This window comes from Bufo gargarizans, chromosome 3 (assembly GCF_014858855.1).
Source record: "Bufo gargarizans isolate SCDJY-AF-19 chromosome 3, ASM1485885v1, whole genome shotgun sequence".
NCBI lineage: Eukaryota > Metazoa > Chordata > Amphibia > Anura > Bufonidae > Bufo > Bufo gargarizans.
In genome coordinates this window covers 259,406,560-259,433,657 of record NC_058082.1, presented here as the reverse complement: position 1 = coordinate 259,433,657, position 27,098 = coordinate 259,406,560, and the positions used below count along the sequence as shown (strand labels likewise).

At 42.1% G+C, this 27,098-nt stretch overlaps 1 protein-coding gene across 1 annotated transcript; it reads right to left on the bottom strand.

Annotated features, from left to right (window-relative positions):
• LGALS9 (galectin 9) lies at positions 1 to 26,886 on the bottom strand. The gene is made up of 10 exons (XM_044285122.1): positions 26,816 to 26,886; positions 23,522 to 23,610; positions 22,754 to 22,955; positions 18,772 to 18,885; positions 16,458 to 16,493; positions 7,387 to 7,434; positions 5,743 to 5,772; positions 2,704 to 2,795; positions 2,038 to 2,203; positions 1 to 378 (listed from the first exon to the last, which is right to left on the bottom strand). Exons 1-10 carry the CDS (start codon positions 26,840 to 26,842, stop codon positions 232 to 234), a joined length of 951 nt encoding a protein of 316 aa, XP_044141057.1. The 5' UTR covers positions 26,843 to 26,886; the 3' UTR covers positions 1 to 231.
• Between the last annotated feature and the right edge of the window lie 212 nt (positions 26,887 to 27,098).

The window sequence follows — 27,098 nt, the reverse complement described above, 5'->3', positions numbered from 1 at the left end:
TTAACTGAAAATCTGGAATTTATTTAAAATTTCAGGTTCAACTCTTATTTCCATATTATGAAACGTTTACCTTTTAATTATGCATGTATATGTACTGTATATATTTCATATAAAACCCATTATATACTAACATAATGTTTTCTTTCTTATACTAAATGTATACTGTAGATGCATCAAAGTAATAACCAGTGAGAAAAGCTGGCACTGCAGTCAGCACAATGATTAACAAATCTAAATCTGAACATGCTGCAGCACGACATCGCCTTCAATTTGCAGGGTGTCTATTTGTTGGAGATGTGGCACACGGTGATTGAAGTTGCACACATGGATCCCGTTCACATTCACTCTGAAATGGTTGTGCTCACAAAATATTTCAATCTGTGGAAAAAAATAAAATAAATTCTGATATGCCTGTTGAAAGTATATTCACATTCTACAGAGACCATTTATACAGTATTTTAAAGGTTTTCACATAGCTGGACTATAGAGGGTGGAATTTATTAAAGGGCATCTGTCAGCAGATTTGTACCTATGAGACTGGCTGCCCTGTTGCATGTGCACTTGGCAGCTGACGGCATCGGTATTGCTCCAATGTTCACATTGCTGAGAAAATTAGGTTTTGCATGCCTCTTGATAAATCTGCCTGTCTGTGCATCAGAAAAAGCATATCTACACTGGCTATTACCTGGCCTAGATTTGTGCTATAATTTACACCGGTTTCTGGCCTATATTGCAGTAAATATGTCAGGCCACAGGAGGACAAGTCCCTCTTGATAAGCCTGCTCGCAAAATAAATAAATATAATAAGTAGTGAGAGCGAAATATTTGCACAAATTATATGGGTGCAAAGGCCATGATAAGTCCCCCCATAATAAAAATTCTACAAGATTTATACAAAATAAAGAGGCTCTCCCTTTCCTATTGATTGACAGAGCCAGACATTTCGCCTGGCCTTGTCAATCTTGTGCCTGCACCATTGCTCTCAGTAGTGGTGCAAGCACAGAGGATCTCCTGCTGCTAATCAAGTACTGCATATGACAAATGTGCATGTGCCGCTTATATCTCAGTACAAGTGGAGCGGCACATGTACAGTCGGCATCTGCGCAGATCGGGTAGCAGCAGTAGATCTTCTAGAATTCATGTCTATTGCGTATCTATCAGATCCAATTATTATCTCATAAAAACGTTACAATAACAGAATTTAAGTCAGCCACTGGAAGGGAGATGGGATTAGGCTACATTTACAAACTGCGGCTTTGAAGGACTAAAGTAAATGGTGTAGAAAAACACAATACTGATTTCAAAATTTAGAGGGGACAAGGAGATTATAAGATGTAGTTGTGGATTCATTCATAAATAATAAGGAAGAATAATAGAGGAATGCCCCAATGCAGAGTTCTAAGAAAAGATGCTCCAGAACTGTTATTTCATGGGGAATACAAAACAGATATATCTGACGGCAGTAAAATGTTCAAATCCAAACAAAATAACTCGCTGATCTTGCCAATAAATATTTTGCAGCCATTATGATTCAACATTAATGCTGAGGCAAATATCTCTACATGTTAAGCGATTTTCATACTTTATAGGTGGGAATTTACCATTTCCCCCACACTACATTTTTATTTTATTTTTTTAAGTTGCAAACCTCGTTTTTGCAAGCTTTTAAACACCATCACTCCCAAATCTAGGCACAAGTGGTGTTCCCACACCGCCCTCAACACTTTCTTGAAAAGCAGGTGCGGTGAGGGAACAGGTCAGCAGCCCCTGTGAATTTGTCTTTTACGCTAGTTCTATAGCATAAAAGAAGGAAATCTACGGCAGCTTTGAGCTGCTGTAGATTTCACTCTAGGTGCACAAACTGCCAAAGGATATGCCTAATTTATGACGAGGCGTGCGTCTCGTCATAAATTAGGGGCGCCCTCTGGCAGCGCAGGGTATATCATATCATATCATATATATATATATATATATATCATAGACCGGCATAACACACCTTTGATAAATTTCCCCCATGTCTTTTCTGGCTATACTTACCACAAAGCTTTGACCAGGTGCAAAACCCATGCCACAGCTTGGTATTTGTCGTTCTTCCTTTCCCCAGGAGCTATTCAGACAGCTGTTTCGGACTATAGTCTGTTCATCAAATCTTGGATTGAAATGAAAGGCAGTTCCCCCACTAAATTTCAGGTTGATATGAAATCTGTAGACAGATTTAGAAAAAAGTGGGTTAATACAAATATTTCATTATATTTCTTTGATTTCATGCATCTCCTTTGGGTCCTCCAACAACCACCCCCCTCCTACACCATAAATTGTAACATGTGTAACGTGGCTCAGCTCAATGTAACAATGCAGGTTCCATGCAGCCACTCTGAACAAAAATGTGGCCACACATGTACCCCACTTCATTCCTGTTTATGGTCCGTAAATAGCTGAGCAAGGTTAACCCCCTTTAACACATGGGGTGGTAGGTTCTAATCTGACCAATGGAATTTGTATGTTCTCAGCATGTTTGTGTAGGTTTTCTCTAAGTTTTACAGTTTGCTGCCACAATCCAAAAACATACTGATAAGTTAACTGGATTTCTATGACATTTGTCCAAGGACTGTTAGATTGTTAGTTCCAAAGGGACAGACTGATGTGAGTGAGGACAACGCTATAAGATATGTTGGTGCTATATATGGTGCAGGAAATAAATACCTTTTTGGGTGGTGTGCATTAACAGTTCCTCTGACGACAATCACCTTGGAAGGAAACAGGCCTCCATAGATGTTAGTTTGGTATGGGACTGCCTGCAGGAACAATAAAGTGTAGTGGTAAGCTCAGGACATCCTTCACAGCCCAGTACTGTATGACACCAGTTTACTGTAACAAACAGGCATACAGAATTTTTTAAAAACATGATGTATTATGACACTGTACATCATTTGCATGTAAGGGAAGTATGGAGTGGCCTCACGAGCCCAGTCTGCTCCATACGCAGCAGGTGTCGGCTGTCTAACACAGCTGACACACACTGGCAGTGACCATCCTGGTTATTTATCCCCTCAGATGCCATGGTTATAAGCAACAGTGGCATGTGAGGTGTTAGACAGAGTGATGGAACTCCCCCTGTCCTCCATAGAGAAATAACGGGCTTCCCGATTGGTTACTATGGCAGCCTGGGGCCTTGTGAATGCTCTGCGATAGTAAGCTACCTTTTAAGCCCTACCATAGGAGGCCCGTCAAAATCCTTTAGACTGCAGTAGTATTTTATTGCAGTCTATAGTACAAGTGATCAGAAGACTGCATACTCATTACCCCTAAGGGGACTAAAAATGACAATAAAAAAATGACAAAAAAAAAAACCATAATGATTCTATATATGATGTTATATATGTTTTTTTTTTTTCCTTAATTGTCATTTTTAGTCCCCTTAGGGGTAATGGACCATTTGCTGTTTTTTGGTCACAAAAAGTTGTATGAAATGTGATCAAAAACAAGCCCTCAAAACAGTTCTGTAGACAGAAATTAAAAATAAATTAGTTATGGGTGTCAGAATACGGTGATGCAAATACGTTTTTTGCTAAAGCTTTTTTTTTTTTAAGTGTTAAAAACAAACCCCCCAAAAACATTGTGCCAGTGTTTTTTTTTTTCAGTTTCAATATTTTTCCTGTATTTCAATGCAAGATCTGGTGAATTAAATGGTTCCATTAACAATACACCATGTATTGCAAAAAAAAAAAAAAAAAAAAAAAAAGGGAGCCATTCATTAAGACCGGCATTTTAGACCGCCGAAGTTATGATGAGGCTTCCTAGCTGGCTTACATTTAGATCATTTTCTACTCCCAAAACATGCGTATAAAATGACGAATGAGACGGGACTGCCGGTCCAGATCGTTGTGCCACAATCTGCGCCTGAAATACGTCTAATATAGGCGGACTAAGGATAATAAATGACCCCCTAAATTCTCATAAGTTATGGTTCTTAAAAGCATGAAGGAAAGAAGTCTTTAAGGGTTTAAAGACAAACCTATTCGGACCCTTAAAGTGAACTTGTCAGTTGATTCTGCTGTCCTATCAGAGAGTTGGATATGATAAAGAGAGAGAACCTGAGCTATGCGATATAAATATATTCCCACCAACATACAGTAATTGACAGCATTCACCTGTAAAACGATCTGTACACATGAGGCTGTCAATCACGTTGTCTGGCGGGATTAGGACTCTCACTATCTGTCCTAGGAGTCCTGTCAGGATTTACTCTACTTTTAGCTAGTAATCCTTCCCCAAATCACATAAATGTATACATATGGTATATATCACAGTTTTTTCCCTCTATTATATCCCACTATCAGAAAGGACGAAAGAAATCACCTGACAGATTTGCTTTAAAAAAGACTTACTTTTTTTAAATTACCGCATACAAAAAGCTATAACTGTATTTTTCCTATGGATGAGTCCATGTTTTTTGTGAGAGAACAGTTTGAGGTACAAATAATTTACAGTATTTTTCAGCATTCATAAGATGAGAGCGGTGTCTGTCAAATTTCTTGAGTGCTGCAGTGGCTATTGACCACAGCATCTAATTGGGTAAAAACCCAGGATCAGAGCTTTCTCAGATGCCTGCTGCTACCACTGAAGCATTTGGACATGCCAACATGGTAAAGAAATCAAGCAGACGGAGGTTTACAATGCTTTTCAAGTTATCCTCTGTCAATCTAAGGCGATAATGAATGGGAGATGACCAATTTTTTGTCAGAGTAAATAAGACCTAAAATAAAAAGTAGCTCACATAAACACCACAGGCCCCTTCATTGTTAAACAGGCACGGTGGCTATCCCTATTGTCATCTTTTTCAGGCAAGCACCTTGGCACCATCATGGTGCTAATTTGCAGGGGTCCCAGAGGCTAGACCCCACAGATCAAACAGTATTGACCCATCCTAAGACATGCTCGTCGATATTTAACACATTTAGTGGTGGCATAAATGTGACTTTACCGAATGGTTATACATAATAGAAAAATCAACTCCATACATCAAGGAATAGTATTTACAGCAATATGGGCTGACTATTGGGGCGATTATTAGGAAGAAGCGTTCCTAGGTCCGTGTGTTTCCAATAATTACCCTGTGTAAAGGTGCCACTGATCACCTGATGAACGGGCAAACGCTCATTTATTGGGTGAAAGCTTTGTTGATGTGGACAGGATTTCTCATAATTTCTCTGCAGCAGTTTGTCTTCTGTAAACAGGCATCTGCTGCCCAGAAGAAAAAAAAAAAAAAGAATCTGTATGGGAAGGAACACTCTCTCATCCCCATACAGAAATGATTGCCAGATGTAAATGCAGATTTCACCTCCTCTAATGAGCAGGCAATTATCAAGAATGGACAGTTTTGTTCCCAATAATTCAGCCCATGTATAGGGGACTTTAGATTATAGTTATCTGTCAAAGTTTTCAAAGAACGGGTTATGTTGTACTTTATAGGGACAATTACTAGAAACATTTACTTCTTAGAGACCATGACAAAAGATGAGCATATGGATAAAATAATGCTGTGCTTTAAAAAGGGACCTCTCACACCCCTGGCATGTTGGGTTTTATGAATACTTGAAGCAACGTGCAGCTAATCTTTTATTCCTTCAAAGAAAAGACAATTCCAATTTTTTTCATAGGGAGTAGTCTGGCCAGGAGAGATGACAGATGCCCTCTAGTTATAGGCATAATGCACAGAACAACTCTACATTGGGTACTTACATAATTTTCATGTGGATTAAATGGACCAGGCTGTGAAGAAAACAGAGGGGAATTTATCATGAGGGTAATATTCGAAGTCCACACTGGATTGTTTTGCACTAGATTTATGAAATGTCACACATTGTTTGAGAACTATGGCATACCTTCAAACCTAACACTTGTCTACAAAATGCTACTCCAGTTTTCCTACACCACCCCCTACCAGAGAAAGTTAGTGACTTTTTAAAAAAGTGACAGTGATAATTCTTGAGTGAAACTTAAAAGGGGTTCTCCAGGATTTACATATTGATGACCAATCCTTAAGATAGTTCATTAATATGAGACTGGCAGGGGTCCAAATCCTGGGACCTCCGCCAATCAGTTGTTTGAGAAAGCTACGGCACTTTCTGAAGCTACGGTGACCTGCAGCTTACCAAGCCCAGCGCCAGTCCATTTCATCCTCATTCACCTGAATAGAGATAAGCTGCACCTAGTCCATGTGACCAATGAATGTGTACAGCTGCTTGGTGGGGGTCCCTGGAGTCAGACCTCTGGCAATCTGATATTGGTGACTAGGGATGAGCGAGTGGTACCTTGGAACTGGACCTGAGTTTGGTAAAAGTTTTTTTTACAGTAGAAATTAAATTTCTGAAGTTATTACCCAAAGTCCCGCAAGACTTCACAAAGTAATAAACTTCAACTCACAGGAGCCAATACATTCTAACACCGTATGGAGCGCTTGCTCCGTACAGTATTCTAACGAAGTTTTATGCGAATCGACTTCAGATGTTTCAACCGCAGTCAATTCGCTCATCCCTATTGGTGACCTATCCTGAGAAGAGGTCATTAATATGTAAATACCAGAAAACTCCTTTTAACATAGCTAACACCCACTTCTCAAAACTGAAGTATTTGATTTAAAAATGCAAAAAAGTTACAAAAGTTTTGCTCAGCTGACCTCAAAAAGTCACAAAGCTCCTATTCTGCGACTTTTTGAAGCTATAATTTTGGAGTGCAGGGCTTAATACATTCCCCGAAATAAAAAAAATAAAAATAAAAAAGTCATAATCATGTTTTAGGTAAATGTGTAACTTCTATTGCTCTTTAATTAAAGGCAAGAGACTTTTTGTCTCTGAAAAACAAACTATTTTATCCTCAGTGGGATAATTGATAAAAGCTCTAAACAGGTTTGTATTCATCATAAAAAGTCATGGCATATTGCTAGGATGAGCCATAACTTTTTGTGATGACATTTTTTGGGATCTTCAGATCTTTATAGGTTGTACATTCAACATTATACAAGAAAAACAGATAAGGCCAGTAGTTAGTCTTAGGCCTCTTGCACACGACCGTATGTATTTTGCAGTCTGCAAAGAACGGATACAGCAGAAAAAATACAGATGACATCCGTGTGCATTCCCTATTTTGCGGAACGGAACAGCTGGCCCCTAATAGAACAGTACTATCCTTGTCCGTAATGCGGGCAAAAACAGGACATCTTCTATTTTTTTGCGGAATGGAAATACGGAAAAGGAATGCAGGACGGAGAACCTTCCGTTTTTCGCAAAAAAAAAAAAAAAAAACGGGACGACACCGAATGAAAATACGTTCGTGTGCAAGAGGCCTTATAAAAAGGTAAAAAAGTGTGCTGCATTCAAAGCTTACGTGGAATCCAGCACTCGTCGGAAATCCTAGTTGCGGTGGGAATACTGGCTGAAAAGAAAGATGGCAGAAATAAATATCTTGGCTTAATTAAAGTGGAATTCAAGTTTTGTAAGATTATCCCCCATCAGTGGGTGTCCGATTATGAAAAACAGGGACCCTGTACCCTGTGGAGGCCCAACGAAATGAACGGAGTGGCCAGTTGGGCATGTGCGTGGCCACTCCATTCATTTATAGGGGAGTTCCACCAGATTGCTGACCGCTGTACTCTGCAATCTCTGCAACTCCACTAGAAATAAATAGGGCAGCCGACACGCAAGCCTAACAGGCCACTTGTTTCATTTCTGGGGGCTCTACGGGGTAGGGGTCCTTGTTCTCATGACTGGCTGGGGTCCCAGTGGAAGGACTCCCACCGATAGTTATCCCTAGCCTGTGTATAGAGAATAACTTTACATAACTGGAAAACCCTTCTAATAAGCAACTCCTTAAGTTCATAATTAGGGATGAGCAAATCGACTTTGGATGGAACATTCGAAGTTGATTCGCATAAAACTTTGTTCCAATACTGTACGGAGCAGGAGCTCCGTATAGTATTAGAATGTATTGGCTCGGATTAGCCGAAGTTATTGCGAGACTTCGGGTAATAACTTCATAAATTCATTTGTACTGTAAAAAAACATTTCCCTGAACTCTGGCTCGGTTCTAAGATACCACTTGGAACTGAACCCGAGTTCGGGAAATGTTTTTTTACAGTAGAAATTAAATTTATGAAGTTAGTACTCGAAGTCTCGCGAGACTACGCAAAGCAATACATTTGGCTCATCGGAGCCAATACATTCTAATACTGTACGGAGCTCCTGCTCTGTACAGTATTGGAACAAGGTTTTATGCGAATCGACTTCGGATGTTTCATCCAAGGTTGATTCGCTCATCCCTAGTCATAACTGAGGGATGGGGTTTACACATGTGTATTATTGTTTGTTATACATAAATTTCTGTCAGATTTTAGGATGGATATTTCAATGTGTTCATTGTTATCATTTTGAGAGGTGTCACTGAATTAGGACTTTGCTACGTGGCATCTTTGTATGGAAATATGCTCTAATTATTTCACTAGATTTTTAACATATGCCTTTCTTTTGTCTTCCGCTCCAGCCTGCTAGGATTAGAATGTGTGACTGCTCTGCTGTTGTCTTGGGATCTAGTGATTTTTATAGGTACTTACATACAGGGATATCAGGACTTTTCTGAAGACAATTACATAGGTCATTTTATGATATATATTTAAAAAAAATGTTTTTTTCTCTTACTTTGATTTCACAATATCATATTTCAGTTATATATGTTACTATATACAGTCAGGTCCATAAATATTGGGACATCAACACAATTCTAACATTTTTGGCTCTATACACCACCACAATGGATTTGAAATGAAACAAACAAGATGTGCTTTAACTGCAGACTGTCAGCTTTAATTTGAGGGTATTTACATCCAAATCAGGTGAACGGTGTAGGAATCACAACAGTTTGCATATGTGCCTCCCACTTGTTAAGGGACCGAAAGTAATGGGACAGAATAATAGTCATAAATCAAATTTTCACTTTTTAATACTTGGTTGCAAATCCTTTGCAGTCAATTACAGCCTGAAGTCTGGAACGCATAGACATCACCAGATGCTGGGTTTCATCCCTGGTGATGCTCTGCCAGGCCTCTACTGCAACTGTCTTCAGTTCCTCCTTGTTCTTGGGGCATTTTCCTTTCAGTTTTGTCTTCAGCAAGTGAAATGCATGCTCAATCGGATTCAGGTCAGGTGATTGACTTGGCCATTGCATAACATTCCACTTCTTTCCTTTGGTTGTGTTTGCAGTATGCTTTGGGTCATTGTCTATCTGCACTATGAAGCGCCGTCCAATGAGTTCTGAAGCATTTGGCTGAATATGAGCAGATAATATTGCCCGAAACACTTCAGAATTCATCCTGCAGCTTTTGCCAGCAGTCATATCATCAATACATACAAGAGAACCAGTTCCATTGGCAGCCATACATGCCCACTCCATGACACTACTATCCACCATGCTTCACTGATGAGGTGGTATGCTTAGGATCATGAGCAGTTCCTTTCCTTCTCCATACTCTTCTCTTCCCATCACTCTGGTACAAGTTGATATTGGTCTCATCTGTCCATAGGATGTTGTTCCAGAACTGTGAAGGCTTTTTTAGATGTCATTTGGCAGACTCTAATCTGGCCTTCCTGCTTTTGAGGCTCACCAATGGTTTACATCTTGTGGTGAACCCTCTGTATTCACTCTGGTTTAGTCTTGTCTTGATTGTTGACTTTGACACACATACACCTACCTCCTGCAGAGTGTTCTTGATCTGGCTAACTGTTGTGAAGGGTGTTTTCTTCACCAGGGAAAGAATTCTTCAGTCATCCACCACAGTTGTTTTCCGTGGTCTTTTGGTGTTGCTCAGCTCACCGGTGTGCTCCTTCTTCTTAAGGATGTTACAAACAGTTGTTTTGGCCACGCCTAATGTTTTTGCCATCTCTCTGATGGGTTTTTATTTATTTTTTTCAGCCTAATGATGGCTTGCTTCACTGATAGTGACAGCTCTTTGGATCTCATCTTGAAAGTTGACAGCAACAGATTCGAAATGCAAATTGCACACTTGAAATGAACTCTGGACCTTTTATTTGCTCATTGTAATTGGGATAATGAGAGAATAACACAGACCTGGCCATGGAACAGCTGAGAAGCCAATTGTCCCATTACTTTCGGCCCCTTAACAAGTGGGGGGCACATATGCAAACTGATGTCATTCCTAACACTGTTCACCTGATTTGGATGTAAATACCCTCAAAATTAAATATATACACTCACCTAAAGAATTATTAGGAACACCATACTAATACGGTGTTGGACCCCTTTTTGCCTTCAGAACTGCCTTAATTCTACGTGGCATTGATTCAACAAGGTGCTGATAGCATTCTTTAGAAATGTTGGCCCATATTGATAGGATAGCATCTTGCAGTTGGAGATTTGAGGGATGCACATTCAGGGCACGAAGCTTCCGTTCCACCACATCCCAAAGATGCTCTATTGGGTTGAGATCTGGTGACTGTGGGGGCCATTTTAGTACAGTGAACTCATTGTCATGTTCAAAAAACCAATTTGAAATGATTCGAGCTTTGTGACATGGTGCATTATCCTGCTGGCAGTAGCCATCAGAGGATGGGTACATGGTGGTCATGAGGTCATGAAGGGATGGACATGGTCAGAAACAATGCTCAGGTAGCCCGTGGCATTTAAACGATGGCCAATTGGCACTACGGGGCCTAAAGTGTGCCCAGAAAACACCCCCCACACCATTACACCACCACCACCAGCCTGCACAGTGGTAACAAGGCATGATGGATTGGATACATGTTCTCATTCTGTTTATGCCAAATTCGGACTCTACCATTTGAATGTCTCAACAGAAATCGAGACTCATCAGACCAGGCAACATTTTTCCAGTCTTCAACAGTCCAATTTTGGCGAGCTCGTGCAAATTGTAGCCTCTTTTTCCTATTTGTAGTGGAGATAAGAGGTGCCCGGTAGGGTCTTCTGCTGTTGTAGCCCATCCGCATCAAGGTTGTGCATGTTGTGGCTTCACAAATGCTTTGCTGCATACCTCGGTTGTAACAAGTGGTTATTTCAGTCAACGTTGCTCTTCTATCAGCTTGAATCAGTCGGCCCATTCTCCTCTGACCTCTAGCATCAACAAGGCATTTTCGCCCACAGGACTGCCGCATACTGGATGTTTTTCCCTTTTCACACCATTCTTTGTAAACCCTAGAAATGGTTGTGCGTGAAAATCCCAGTAACTGAGCAGATTGTGAAATACTCAGACCGGCCCGTCTGGCACCAACAACCATGCCACGCTCAAAATTGCTTAAATCAACTTTCTTTCCCATTCTGACATGCAGTTTGGAGTTCAGGAGATTGTCTTGACCAGGACCACAACCAGTGTTCCCTCTAAGCCTTGGCAGCTGCTGAGCAGGGTCGGCTCAGAGCTGGGCACAGCGCCAACAAAGGCGGGCGATAGGAAAACATAAGATAATTGTCACTTCAAAGAGCATACAAACCTCTGCGCCATCACATACAATACAGTATAACCCCTGCACCATCTCATACAGTATAGTCCTCTCTGTGATCACTGGACATTGCTCTCCATATTAAAACCATACAGGGAAAAAAAATCTTTGATCCAGAGAACTTACATAGAAAAACTAATAACCAAGAGGCTAAACAAAACCCAGTTTCTGACCCTTATGTTTTCCCTTAAGGAAAAAAAATTAAAACCTACTGTTTCTCTAGATGACCTTATGTTGATAGTAGTGGTAATAGAGTCTCAAGGGTCTATAAAAGCAGCTACACTATTTTTTACAAACCATTGGGACTCTATTAACACTACTATCAACATAGGGTCATCTAGAGAAACAGTAGGGTTTTATTTTTTTTCCCTTTCTCTTTAGGTGTTAAAACATAACTTTAATTAGATTGCTCTAACACCTAAACAACTAAAGGGGAAAAAAAAGAATTTTAAAAACCTGCTTTTTCTCTAGATGACCTTATGTTAATAGTAGTGTTAATAGAGTCTCAAAGGTCTGTAAAAATAGTGTAGCTGCTTTTATAGACCCTTGAGACTCTATTACTACTACCATAAACATAAGGTCATCTAGAGAAACAGCAGGTTTTTAAAATTATTTTTTTCCTTTAGGTATTAAAGCAATCAAATGAAAGTTATGTTTTAACATAAGGGTCAGAACAGAACCGCACATAAAATGTCTCCTGCGGAGTGAAGAAAGACCTTGCTAAGTGCTAACCTGACACTGGCTAGGACGTCTAACTTATACATGTTCTTGTATACAGTGATATGGACCATGCTGGTATAACCTGTGCATCTCCTGTATATAATTATATATGTACAGATGGTGTAAGTTATACATCTCCTGTTGTATATAGTGATATGGACCATGCTGGTATAACCTGGGCATCTCCTGTATATAATTACATATATACAAAGCTGTTCCAGAGAGACTCACTTTAGCCTCCCTGGCTATATCTGCCCCCCCGCACATACCGGCAGAGGTGCACCCGACGTTTGCTCCTCAGGGTTTGTTGTTCTGAGGTCTGGGAAAGCTGGATGAAGGTCGGAATGGCAGCAATATTGGCTTTCACCCAGCTTTTCTAGAAGCGGATAGAACCCCAACATATACAGTAAGCACCTGCCCTGCTGCACCTAACATTACAAGATCAGCTCTGCAGAATCTAACAAGCTCGGCCCTGCTGCATCTAACAAGCTCAGCCCTGCTCTGCATTTAACAAGCTCGGGCCTGCTACTCTAAGAAGCTCAGCTCTGCTGCATGCATCCACATATAGGACCGGTATCCTGGTCTCCAAAACTCCACAAAGTGACTTTTCCTTGTGGGGAACAGACCTTACCGGCACCGCCCCAGAATGCCTCTTGTCAAGGTCGGAGTGTGTCCGGTTTAAGAAATATTAGCGGTCCCTCCTTATTACTGTGGCGGACTGGCGGTGTCAGACTCAGGGTGACTGCTTTGGGGCGGGAAATATCCGGGATGTGAGGATTGAGATGGAATACATTAGGATTTCATAAACACTGCTGCTCCTTCCTGCCACCTTCACAGCAGTAAGATTTATGGGGTCGGTGGACATTAGCACTGCAGCGGGGCCCTTCCCTTCTCTCCATCAGACCGCCACAATACCTCTGCCTGTGGCTGTGCTGTGCACTGCTGCGCTCAGTCCTCCTCTTCAGTTAGAAAAGGAGGAGGCAGCAGTAGCGCGGGAACATGTAGTAGGCGGCGCCCCGCTGAGCCGCTCACGGAAGGAGGAAGTGTTGAAGAAGTCACAAATAGTGTGGGCATTTTGCGAGCGGGTGCGCTGAGCGGACTTATTAAACTTGTGAGCGGGGGCACAATAATTGCTGTGCGGCCGCGCACCCACGCAGCTTAGAGGGAACACTGACCACAATCCTACATGCATTGAAGCAACTGCTATGTGATTGGTTGACTAGATAATCGCATTAATGAGAAATAGAACAGGTATTCCTAATAATTCTTTAGGTGAGTGTATATTTAAAAAAAAAAATATATATACCAAATATCCAGGGCAGCACACCTAGCAAACATATAAATAGAGGGGGTGCCAGCAGTACGTCACTTGACCAAAGTGTTCAATCAATAAAAACAAACACACCGCAGCACTTCCAATAGGTGAAAAATTGTGGGATCCTTTATTCACCCGTGCACCGGTGAATAAAGGATCCCACAATTTTTCACCTATTGGAAGTGCTGATGTGTGTTTGGTTTATATATATATATATATATATATATATATATATACACACACACACACATATACATATATATATATACACATATACATACATATACACACACACACACACACACACTCTACGGTGATGCCACTAATGGATTGTATTATGTTTACCAACACACGATATTGTGTTATGTATGTATTCTTGTATTTGTACTATTTTCTTACTTTATTGATGAATTAGATGTGTATAACTATCTACTGGACACTTGTAACACAGCTTGACAAAGGCCTCATTGCGTTTGAAATGTGGCAGGAAGCTTGAATAAAGGGAGTCCACTCTTTTTCCATTTACAGTACTTTTTACAGCTGCCTCATTTTTACCATTTCTATATTAAGGAGGATTTACACCTAACACTGGTTATTGTGCTGCTGATTTTTTGTATTTTACATGTCATGAAAGTTAGGCCTCATGCACACGACCGTTCAGTTTTTTGCGGTCCGCAAACTGCGGATCCACAAAACACTGAAGCCGTCCGTGTGCCTTCCGCATTTTGCGGAACGGAACAGGCGGCCCATTGTAGAAATGCCTATTCTTGTCCTGCAAAACGGACAATAGGACAGGTTATATTTTTTGGCGGGGCCACGGAACGAAGCAACGGATGCTAACAGCACACGGAGTGCTGTCTGCATCTTTTGCAGCCCCATTGAATTTAATAGGTCCGCACCCGAGCCACAAAAACTGCGGCTCGGGCACGGACCAGAACAGTCGTGTGCATGAGGCCTTATAATGATACAGTTATGTCATACTACAGTATATACCACGTTTTATTGTATATATGGGTTCTTGGTTGGAGAAACTGACTTAATTTTACATTCTTTTTATTACAATGTATTGGCATGCCTATGTATGCCAGTAAACTGTGCATAGGAATATGTGCAGGCACCTGTTAGGGCATGGTGGTATAGCCAGTGGTATCACCTGACAGTCCTGAGGATCTCTGATCTTCTGTCATACTAAACCTGGCCCAGTTTGTACTGAGTTACAAACAGGTTTGAGTACTACATTCAAACAGCCAGAACTTGAGCATTCTCCCTTCCGGAGGTGGGAGCGTAGCCATGTATTACAGCTGTCATCTTGCCAATGATTGCACAGGCATATTGGCAGTGCCTACACAATCCCCTAGAGTTAATAGATAAAGAGGACCTGCCACCTTTATAGACTTGTCTGTTTTAGTACCTACTTGCATTCCATATGTGATAAAAATTCTGGACTCAGGATTCTTATGAATCTATGTTGTGCCGTTCTTCTCTTATTCCTGCTAGAAGTTTATGGATAAAGGTACATGTCAGACTGGCCAGTGACATACCTCAACTGCTAATCCCACATCGGTTCCTATATTCATACATTTTTAGCCGGAATAAGAGAAGTCTGGCATAGCATGGAGTCAAAAGAATGTTCCAAAATTGTAATTTCATATATCAGGATTAGTGACTGGTCCTCTATAAATGCCTTAACTTCTTAAGGTGAATGACATATTATTATTAAGGAGGGATTAATTACAAGTAAAGAAGCAAGAATTCAGTCCCTAGATTGTCTGAGTACACATTATTATGTCCATGCACCGCCTGAACGGCCAATCAGAAGTTAAAGGCTATGTACACCTTCCGGGCCAATTCTCTTATGATTGATTATGATATTTTGGGCTAAAATCATTTTTCAATTGGTCTTTATTAAAAATAGTCAGCCGTTCTGGGGTTAAGCGTTTGTTTAGCTGGGTGAATGTACTTTCTCTTTGTGCCAGCATTTAATAAGCCTTATCTCTAAATTACTAAAAGGTCATAAACACTTATTTAATCCACATTCCTATCAGTAAGAAAAGATTTGAGCTCTAATGAGTGTTTAGGAGGTCAGAGATAAGGAGCCATTAGCTGAACTGCCTGATGGAAGAGTAAAATACAGAGCCCACTACTAAAGAATCTTAAGGCTGTACAAAGAAAGGGGCTCACAATTTTTAATAAAGACCAATCAAAAAAAGGATTTTTAGCTCAAAATGATTACAATGCAATAATTAAAAAAATGCCCCCAAAGGTTACATAGCCTTTAATTTGTATACTTCTCTCATCTGGTGCCGATCTGCATTTAGAGATCAGCAGAGACAGAAAGGCATCACACAATGCCAGAAATCCAGAACTGGACACCTGTTGGAGATAAGGTTGGTTAACCAGGAAGACATATGAGGCTTAAAAGGGTTTTCCAAGATTTTTTTTTTTTTTTTTTACTGATGGGTCAACAGTATCTGATCAGTGGGGGTCTTCTAATATCTGGGACCCCTGCCGATCAGCTGTTTTGAGAAGGCAGCGGCATTCCTATGAGCTTACCAAGAAAATCGCTGTACATTGTATAGTGGCTGTGCTTAGTATTATAACTCAGTCCCATTCACTTGAATCGGGCTGATCTGCTCCTAGGCCATGTGATCGATGTGTCGTCACTGGCCTAGGAAAAGCAGAGAGAAGGTAGCAGCTCTCACAGGAGCACCGCTGGCTTCTCAAACAGCTCATTGGTGGGGGGCCCGGGTGTCGGACTTGTCAGTAAAAATAAAATAAAAACTCAGAAAACCCCTTTAAGCCACAATGTAGCGACCCAGGATATATACATTTTGAGGAAAGAACAAAATAATATTTTAACTGGAATTGGCAATTACCACTTAGTTAAGAGGGAACCTTACATTTTGCATTTGTGCACCTGCGTGAATGTGTCCACCCTAGAAAAGAAATAAACAGTTATTGGTGAATAATCTATATACATTTATCATCCTTCAAGTGTTTTCTGATTCTGTTATACTGAAATCCTATCCTCAGGATAGGCCATCAACATCTGATCAGCGGGGGGTCACACCTGTGATCAGCTGTTCTGCAGTAGATACCCTCCAGCACTGGAACTACACAGCATGTAGTTGACAGGAGCTGGTTACTGCAGCATTGCTCCCACTGAAATGAATGGGATCAGCATTAAGGTAACCAGCTTTGTCCACTATACAAAGGTGTGCAGTTCCAACACAGACTTCCAGGGCCGGGGCCTATGCAGAACAGCAAGTGTGCGGGACGTTGGACCCTCGGCAATCAGATATTGATGGCCTACCTAGGAAAACTCATTTAGGTCTAAGGGTGTATAACATACAATTTTGGTTGCATTTTTTCAGATGTTATAATATAGTCTAGATGGGATTTCTGCCAACCCCTTGTTTCAAATGACTTGTTTGGATAAGCGGTGATGCATGTGTACATGATAATCTGACCATTATATGGCTTGCATTTTTTGCAGGTTTCCTCTTGCAAACTATTGCTTCCTTGAGCTAGTAGTACCTGCTATAATTTCTCCCACACACTGCACATAGAGAAACAGGGGCTTCTGCTCCTTACCCCTCTGTGGCACCCCAGCAAAGATGGAAATTAAACAGGAGTACTACAGTTTGGATGTGAAATCAGCAGTGAAATGAGACAGTAAAACACTTTCTAGCCAGAAGTAGTCTTTGTGCCAGTCTTCCTGCCTGTATCCAGCAGCCCCGCTCTTCTCCTCCATACCGTATATAGCAGCAGCATTAAATTTCAGTTTTAATTTGGACGTAATCAGCTTAGAAAATCACGCAGGAGAGGTGAGGGAGGCAGGAGAATGAGCCGTTAGATGACCACTCTGGTGGAATCATCACACAAACGGCATTCTGCAGCTGCTATATATTGTGAAACACAGGCACTGTAGGAGCTAAACGGTGCAATATTTTTTAAAACAAAACATTTTTAACCCAAAATAAGTCAATAATAAAAAATGGTTCTTAAAGAGTCCATAGCTTTAATGATGCAGCATTTTCTCAGTTTTTTCATCGCTTTTCCACTGACCGATTTTGTAAGGGGAAAAATATATCACTTCAATGGGAGCAGCACTGCAGTAACCAGCGGTCCACTACACAGTAGTAGAAGTAGAAGCTGTGCAGTTTCACAGCTGGAGCTATTTGGGAACTGCTGATCGGCTGGGGTGCAGAGTGTCGCACCGCCTCTGGATAAGCAATCAATATAAAAATCCTGGAAAACTCCTTAAAGGATTTCTTCATATAAAAATTTAGAGTTTAAAAAAACAAAAAATAAATAAAAAATAAAATCTTTATACATACATGGCATACATACTTTTCACTACATTTATTAAGTGTTTTACACACACTTGGCGACTTGCCTGACAAGAGATGTGGCTTAGTAGAAAGGAAGCATGACCCAAATGCAACAATGTGCACCAAAAACCTGGCACATTTTTGTTGTGTAAAGTTAGACTAGACAGGCAAAAGATGTGCTAGATTTATTATCCAGCATCAGACACTATAATACAAATTTACATGGTTTTACTTTTAGACAGTATTTAAAAAAAAATCTGCCCCAGGTTGTTTTATTACTTGTGTTGGTGGCTTTTTTTTTTTGCAAACCATGTGTTTTTAAGCAGAATGGCGGTCCACATGCTAGAAGAGGGGGTGGGGACTTATTGTGAAGTAAGGGGGCTTAAGATGTGCCATTTTGCGCCAAACTTTTGGTGCAACTCTGACTTAAAACCAATTAATAGTATAGCTGGTATAGAGTCAGAGAAAAGTGTCTATCCCTGCACCAGACTTCTCATCCATCCTGAGCCCCTGTGATAAATCTGCTGCAGGTCTAGACAACCTGTCTAAGCTTACGCCATCCCTATGATTAGCTCGTTGGGGCCACTATGTAAACCCTCTGATGTTAGATACTCATTTAAAAAAAAGTAAAAATAAATTTTACACACATCGAAGCATGCACATTCTCGGGTTACATGCAGAGATGGTCCTGCTGACCAGAGTATTTAAAAAATCTGATCAGCATTTACTAGTTTGTCGCCTGATTAAAGTCCTGTTTACACTAGGTAGTGCTTATTCGGCTGTTCATCTGACCATGAAACAGGGCCTTTACCCTAAAGACAATATTCTGATGTAAGAAAAATAATACAAATTATGTTCAGAGTTGTAAAATCTCACTTACCCCTTGTATGTCAACACATGTTAGAGTAACACAGCCCTTTACTGTTAAAGTGTTGACTCGGGGCAGAGGAATTCTGTGACAGTACTCCAAAAAGTGCTGTCTATTCACAGAAACCTGGAAGAGAGAGCCATATTAGATTGAGGAACAAAATTTGGTAGGCGTAAAATGGTCACCGTTTCTGTAACTCTAGCAAGGAAACAATAAGTGAGACTAAGGGCTCACTCAGACGAACGTAAGGGCTCCGTGCCGATGCTGTGGAACACAAACAGCGGTCCGCAATATACGAGCACTGGCTGGGTGCACTCTGTGCTGGGGATTGACTTGAATGGGTCCGCGATCCGCAAAATACGGCAAAAGATAGTACACGTCCCATCTATGGCCGTATTTTGTGGATCCATTCAAGTCAATTGAGATCCGCAATATGAGCACTGAGCCCTTAGGTTTGTCGTAAATGAGCCAAGTTGACCATACACTTTAGATCGCTATTCAGGTGACAGTTGTCTCTCGCAAGTTCTCCATATACATGGCTGGAAGCTTTAACATGACTCCGGATAAAGTGCGGGACTTCAGCAATTTGCTTTCGGTTACTGCTGTACTTACCTGCCTCTTAAAGGGTTTCTACCACTTAGGTGTCACATATTTGGCTGTCAGACACTAGCGATCCGCTAGTGTCTGCTCTGGCCAACCATCCTAATATAATTGCTTTTGGGGCGGTGGTTTGGCTAAAAAAACTACTTTTATTAATATGCTAATGAGCCTCTAGGTGCTATGGGGGCGTCATTAGCACCTAGAGGCTCCGTCTACCTTCAGAAACTGCCGCCGCCGAGCGCGTCCCTCCAGCCCGCCCATCTCCTCCTGAATGCGATCCTCGTATGTATTCTGCGCATGCGCAGTGAATGTCTGACCGCTTCCTTGCTCAGACATCTCCACTGCGCCTGCGCGATGACGCCATAGTGCTCCGAGGAACAGGCGCAGTGGAGATGTCTGAGCAGGGAAGCTGTCAGACATTTACTGCGCATGCGCAGAATACATACGAGGATCGCATTCAGGAGGAGATGGGCGGGCTGGAGGGACGCGCTGGGGGCGGCAGTTTCTAAAGGTAGACGGAGCCTCTAGGTGCTAATGACGCCCCCATAGCACCTAGAGGCTCATTAGCATATTAATAAAAGTAGTTTTTTTAGCCAAACCACCGCCCCAAAAGCAATTATATTAGGATGGTTGGCCAGAGCAGACACTAGCGGATCGCTAGTGTCTGACAGCCAAATATGTGACGCCTAAGTGGTAGAAACCCTTTAAGGAATCTGATTCCCTTTTTGTCGGAAAATGGACCGCAAATAGAGGATGTGAGCAGTATAAGAGAAATGAAAAATCCTACAGTGGTGCAAGCACACCCATTACGTTTTAAAGCCTATTCACACAAGCAATCCTGTCCATGACTCTAGATCTACTGCATTCATGATTGGAGCTGCAATATGCTTTTGTGTGCGAGTATTGGGAGCCAAGTTACTCACTGCATAAGGTTAAAAGGAACCTGCCACTGAAACACAAGATAATGACAGACACACTGATTTCAGCATCTTATGTGCTAATGTTAAGTAGTTCTGAACTTACTCTTTACCCTGGGTTCACACCTGAGCGTTCCTCAAACGCGCGTTTTACGCGCGTTTTTGTTGCGCGTTTTTTGTAATAGTAAACGCGCGTTTGTGTCATTGACTGTGTCATCGCGTCAAAACGCCCCAAAGAAGCTCAAGTACTTGTTTGAGCGTCGGGCGTTTTACAGCGCGTTCGTACGCGCTGTAAAACGCCCAGGTGTGAACCCTTCCCATAGGGAAGCATTGGTTTTCATGTCTTAAGCGTTTTACAGCGCGTTTGAACGCGCTGTAAAACGCTCAGGTGTGAACCCAGGGTAAGTCCCTGCAGCACCTGCCAAACAAGCGTCCCGTGCTGCCAGAAAAGAGTGACTTATTTATGAGCTGCTGCCCCCTGCTGATCTAACACTGACTGACAGATTTTTGACTACTTTAGTACTACTCAATGAAGGCAGAATAACGATGACATTGAATTCAGTATTAAAGAGGATCTGTCACCACAAAATGCAGTTCAATCGGCAGTAATAGAGCAGAAGAAGCTGAGCAGATAGATATGTATTTTTGTGGGAAAACATTCAGTAAAACTTGTCATTCATACATTTATATCTCTGCTTTTTCTGAATTTAAGACCACACCTTTGTACAGCTATTAGTGATTAAAAGTGATCTCTGTATACATTCTTAAGCAGCATTTAGACTTGTTGAACGAGCAGGCAATTATTGGGAAGGAACCATATCCAATCCTGATACCTGCCTGCTCGTCAGTGGAGATGAAGAATTATTATTAACATGCAGTGATCACCTCCACTGTATGGAAATCAGCGATGGCTACTGCCATTGCTTGTCCTCATACAGATTCATTGTTTCTGGGCAGCAGATCGCTGTTCACACAGCATGATCTGCTACCCAGAAACTAGGGTTCAGCGAATCGAGCTTCGGATCATAGATTCCGAAGTCGATTTGTTAAAGAACTTTGTTTGTAATGCTGTTCCCGTACAGCATTTACAATGTATTTGCTCCATGTAGGAGAACTTTGTCTCAGCCGAAGTTGCATGAGACTTCGGCACTCCTATCTGCGGATTTAAAAACATTTTAAAATAGGAATCCGAAGTCGGCATTGGCCCCGAGGTACGCAGCAATACCAGAGCCCACTTTCTTATTTTAAAATGTTTTTAATGTGCTGCATCAACGATTAATTCACCAGACGAACAAGCTTTTTCCTCGTTCATCTAGTGATCAGCACATTTACACAGGCCTATTGTTGGGAACGAGCGTTTGAAGGAACGCTCGTTCCCGATAATCAGTTCAACAACTGGGCTCTGTAAACCCGACATAATGCATACAGTCCTATTGATCACTGATGTACTGAAGTCAGAAAAAGCTGAGATTTAAATGTATAAATTACAAGCTTTACTGAAACTTTCCCCACAAAACTATAAGCTCCTTCATGCTGCAGACGGCACTGCATTTTGTGTCGAGGGTCCTCTTCAAGTAAGTTCCACACTTCACCTAGTGGTGTTTGCAGGTTGCCTGCAGAATAGCTTTTCAAGATGGCTTACACCAATGTGCCTAAAATGCATTAATGGAAATCATTTTATAATTTTCCTCGCAAAACATATAGGTCAGGGATCAGCAACCTTCGGCATTCCAGCTGTGGTGAAACTACGACTCCCAGCATGCACACCTCCTTGGCTGTACTCAGAACTCCCAAAGGAGTGAATGGAGCATGCTGGGAGTCGTAGTTTCACAACAGCTGGAGTGCCGAAGGTTGCTGATCCCTGATATAGGTTATAAGATGTCAATAGTAAATAATCAAAACGTGCACGGCTAGCCTAAGGACGCAGACATGCATTATTTCACAGTAACATGGAGAAATGAGAAGAAGAATAAGAGTCCATTCACACGTCCGTATGTGTTTTGCGGATCCGCAAAACACAGACACCGGCAATGTGCATTCCGCAATTTGCGGACCGCACATCGCCAGCACTATAATAGAAAATGCCTATTTTTGCAGAAACTGTAGCACGGATCCGCAAATGCTGATGCGGACAGCACATTCCGCAAAATTGCAGAACGGATGCGGACCCATTTTGTGGACGTGTGAATGGAGCCTTAAAGGGATTATCTACTTTTTTGATATAGAGGATCTATCCTGAGGATAGGTCAATATCTGGCCCGACTGCCGACTCCCCTCGCGATCAGCTGCTTGAAAAGAACGCTGCGCTCATACGACCCCTGCCTTCTCCTCACTGTTTATCTGCCCGCCATCGACATTACAGAGGTGAGCAGTGTATTTACTATTCCGCCCCCCCAACTCACTTCAATGGGACAGCTCCTTCCTATTCAAGTGAAAAGACAAAAAAAAAACCAGAACTCTGCTTTCCGAAAACCTACTTTGTAGTCATGGTGTGAAACTAGGATCCGGATTTCAAAAGGATGTCCCCTATGAAATGGCAGCTCGTTCTTACGTTCTTCTTTCCCCCAACTGTTACTTTGCTTTGTGTTGCAAACTAAAAGTCCTCCATCAAAACGTGGATTGAAGTGGAAGGCAATATCATCACTTTCACCAGCACCACACTGGAAGTTCACAGAAAACCTAAAAGAAACATATATAAGCTATTAGGACTGCAATTGCAGAGTGGATCAAAAACTGAGTAAAACGGTAATGGAAAGACGAGTACCTGCGCAGTGTTTTAGAGACACTTCTGAGGTTGGCTTCCCAATAGTGAAGTAAAATACTGACCTACTCTATTACTCATGATACAATAAATCTTTGAAGCATTGTTCATGGCTGGCCTGAAAACCACCACTTCATAGTGAATAATTTTCCCTCTTAACTTGGGCCTACTCTTGGCTACTACAGTCAACCCACTACCAACGATCGCAGTATAGCCATTGAACTTAATGTGGTCGTAGTGTGATTTGCATGTTGCTGGAACCCACAATCACAAAAAAAAAAACCAGCAAGCCCATTTAGTTTGATCTTGACGAGAGTTCCTGGTGACAGCGAACACATATGCTCACCACCAGCACGTCAGGTCAACATCACCTAGTATAACTAGATGGAGGTTTTATTTTTCTTTGGACTTGTGTGGCTATCTGCTGGGTTTGCTTTTAAACGACAATGTATCATCAATGCAATATATTAAAACAATTACAAACCTGTCACCTGAATGTGGTACAGTGCCACTGATAACAACCATGGTGCCATCGTTGAGGCCACCGTGAAAGTGGGTGCTGAATGGAACAGGCTGGAAAATAAAGAGAACAAGTCTAAAAAAAAGATATCCAAGTACATGAAGCCTGATGGACCAAATAGGTCTCAGAAAACGTAAGCCTCCAGACCTTCTGTTTAAAAGGGTATAGTAAATGTCTGCAAAACCATAAAAAATAAAAATAAAAAAAATATATAGAAATTCCCACTTAGGAACCACTCTGGGCACTGGATTAAAAAACTGCTTCAATCCCAGAGAACTACTGTAGCACAAATTGCCATACCTTCCGATTGTCCGGCAGGACAGTACCAGATTTTAGCGGCTGTCCCACAGTCGCAGGACGGCTGAGGTACAGTCATACATCTGAATAGCGTTGTTTCTACAGAAGGTACGTGTATTTTTTTCTAAACTCCATTTGGATATAGTCTAGTCTGTATCAGAACGTCCTGGAACAGACTTTACAAGGTCGTTTCAGCCGCCAGAAAGATACTTGATGTGGCGGCAGTAAGGTCTCAGGCACACAACTGGAGTTTTCATGCCTGTGTTATCTGCAGGTAGCACATTGACCCATTCATTTCTATGGGGCCATGCACCCATCTGTATTTTGCACGGATCCGTGTGGGCATTTCTATTCTTGTCTGCATTGTGGACAAGAACAGTCCTTTGTATTGATGGGTGAAAACTGTGCGGAGTGCACGTGGAAGGTATCTGCATTTTGTGGATCAGACATGGTCAGTGCATGAGGCCTAAGGAAAGAACTTCTTGAAAACCTGACATCAATTTGCATGTTTTTTTTTTTCCAATCATCACTTTTTGTTCTCAATAAGAAAATAAATCCTATACAAGCTTAGGCCTGCTTCACATCTCTGTTTAAGCAGGTCCAGCAGGCATTTCGGGATGGGAACAGCCTGCTGGATCTGTCACTGTGCTGCGGCTGGATCACCGCCGGTCAGCATTCTAGTGAATGGGTCCAGGCAGAATTACGGCAGTGACGGATCCGTCCGGAAATGCCTGATGGACCTGCCTAATTCATAAGGGAAACAAGCCTTAGGCTGGGCTCAAACTGTGTGCCCTCTGCAAGAGGTAAGCTTATGCTGGGTTCACAATAAAATTAGCTTCTTCTAGGGGTGAGCTTAGGCTGGGTTCACCAACGTTTAACCCTCTTCTGGGCGTAAGCTTAGGCTGGGTTCACCAACGTTTAACCCTCTTCTGGGCGTAAGCTTAGACTGGGTTCACCTACGTTTAACCCTCTTCTGGGCGTAAGCTTAGGCTGGGTTCAACTACGTTTAACCCTCTTCTGGGCGTAAGCTTAGGCTGGGTTAATTCACACTGTGTTTTGTCACATGTGAGGGGTAAGCTTAGGGAGGGTTCACACTGCGCTTAGCCCTCCCCTGGGGGTAAGCTTAGGCTGGGTTCCTTCTCCAAGCGTTTAGCCTTCTGCTGGGGTTAAGGTTAGGCTGGGTTCACATTGTGTTTAGCCCCCTGCAGGGGGTAGGCTTAGGCTGGGTTCCTTCTCCAAGCGTTTAGCCTTCTGCTGGGGTTAAGGTTAGGCTGGGTTCACATTGTGTTTAGCCCCCTGCAGGGGGTAAGCTTAGGCTGGGTTCACACGGTGTTTCATCACCGAACTGCTTTGACATTTCAGATCCACTAGAAATGAACAGGCTCATGATGGTCTACCATGCCATAAAAATCATCGGGACACGATCTGGAGTGTCACCTGTAGGAACATTTACATTGCCTCCACGGTATTTCTTGTAGAGTGTCATCAAACAATTGTCATACTTGACTTTTTTTTCAAGGAAAACATGAACAACTATTCTGGACATATGGCAAAAAAGCTCATAGAATATGTAAGAATTGAAAAAAAAAAAAAAAAAAAAGTTATGAAATATCAAATATTTGTAGATGCATGAACAGAAAGGCTGGTATAGTTTTCATGCCTGCGCCTCGTCACAAATCAGAATCAGGCCCTTCCTCCAGCAGCGCAGGGGGCTATCAAAAACCATCGTCTTGAAGGGTACTTTCACACAAGCGTAATTTTTTTCCGGCATAGGAGTTCCGTCCTAGGGGCTCAATACCGGAAAAGAACTGATCAGTTTTATCCTAATGCATTCTGAATGGAGAGTAATCTGTTCAGGATGCATCAAGGATGTCTTCAGTTTTGTCTTTTCAGGACGGAGATAATACCGCAGCATGCTGCCGGTTTTATCTCCGTCCAAAATTCCGGAACACTTGCCGGAATGCCGGATTTGGCATTTTTTCCCATTGAAATGCATTAATGCTGGATTCAGCCCCGAGTGTTCTGGCAAAACAGGATCTGTTTTTTGCGGTCTGCGCATGCTCAGACAGCAAAAAATGTGAAAAAATAAATAAATGCTGGATCCATTTTCCCGGATGACACAAATCTGGCATTTCAATGCATTTCCTGATCCGTCTGACAAATGCCATCAGTTTGCATGCGTTTGACGCATCCGTCAGGCAGTTCCGTCGCCGGAACTGCCTGGCGAAATCCTCTGCCACAAGTGTAAAAGTACCCTTAATAAATGATCCCCAAGGAGTACTGGCTTTTTCGGAAAGTCCGGCGGCCTCCTGACCTGTGCAGGTACGGGTGCACCCTGATGAGCATAATCGAAACGGACTGGTTTAGTTCCGGAGCAAGATCTTCTGCCGGATCTCAATACCAGAATAAATAACTAGTGTTGAGCGAACTTCTGTTTTAAGTTCGGCGTCCAAGGTTCGGGTTATCAAAGAATCACATTATGGATTCCGAATTCCGTTATGGTTCGTGGTAGCGGAATCCATAACGGGATTCTTCGATAACCCGCACCTTGGACGCCGAACCTAAAACAGGGGTTCGCTCAACACTATTAACAACGCAAGTGTAAAAAGTAGCCTAAGCCAGTCTTAGTAAATGTGGCCCAGTGCTTGTTTCTACAGAAATATAGTAAGTCTGTATACAGAGATGCCCCTTTTGTGGTGGGACAGCAGCCTATACACACAGTTTTCAGAAGATGGCACTGGGAAGGTTCAGTCAGCTACAAAAGAAAAAGTCCCAAGCTCACGTGACCTTAACTAGAACCAGATGCAAGTGTGTCCCATATACAATCACTACTACACAAGTTATATGTACCTCGGACTGAGCCCTAACATAGAAGTCCTACAGGATAAAGCGTATACATTTATATAGAGGCCTAAGTGCTGTCCCGTGTACCCTAAAGCCGCGGGCGAAGCCTGTACTCACGGGGTTGTAGACCGGTCCATGAGACATGGTGCTTGAGCGGCGGACGGATATCTGCTGGGATGCTCCGAGCAGAGCTAGAGGAGACCGCTACTTATTAACGAGCTCCAGAGCTCCGCCTAGTGGGCAGATCAGGGAGTTACTCATTGATAGAACTGGGGCGTTGGTACTTGTCACAAGACCCGTGTACAAGTCATTCAGAAGTCGCCTCGTGGGAAAAGAAACCACTTCCATCTTAGTGACCTCGTGGGGGACCGAGCTGTGGCAATGAGTTCGAGTCACGGGT

Bases quoted from the DNA above. Each gene is read 5' to 3' on its own strand.
- LGALS9 (XM_044285122.1), bottom strand. From the start codon at position 26,842: ATGTCTCATGGACCGGTCTACAACCCC. The intron at 23,611-26,815 runs GTGAGTACAGGC...TTTATTTTCCAG, and splicing joins ATGGACCGGTCTACAACCCC to CCTGTTCCATTCAGCACCCA. The intron at 5,773-7,386 runs GTAAGCTTTGAA...TTTTCTTCACAG, and splicing joins CGACGAGTGCTGGATTCCAC to CCTGGTCCATTTAATCCACA.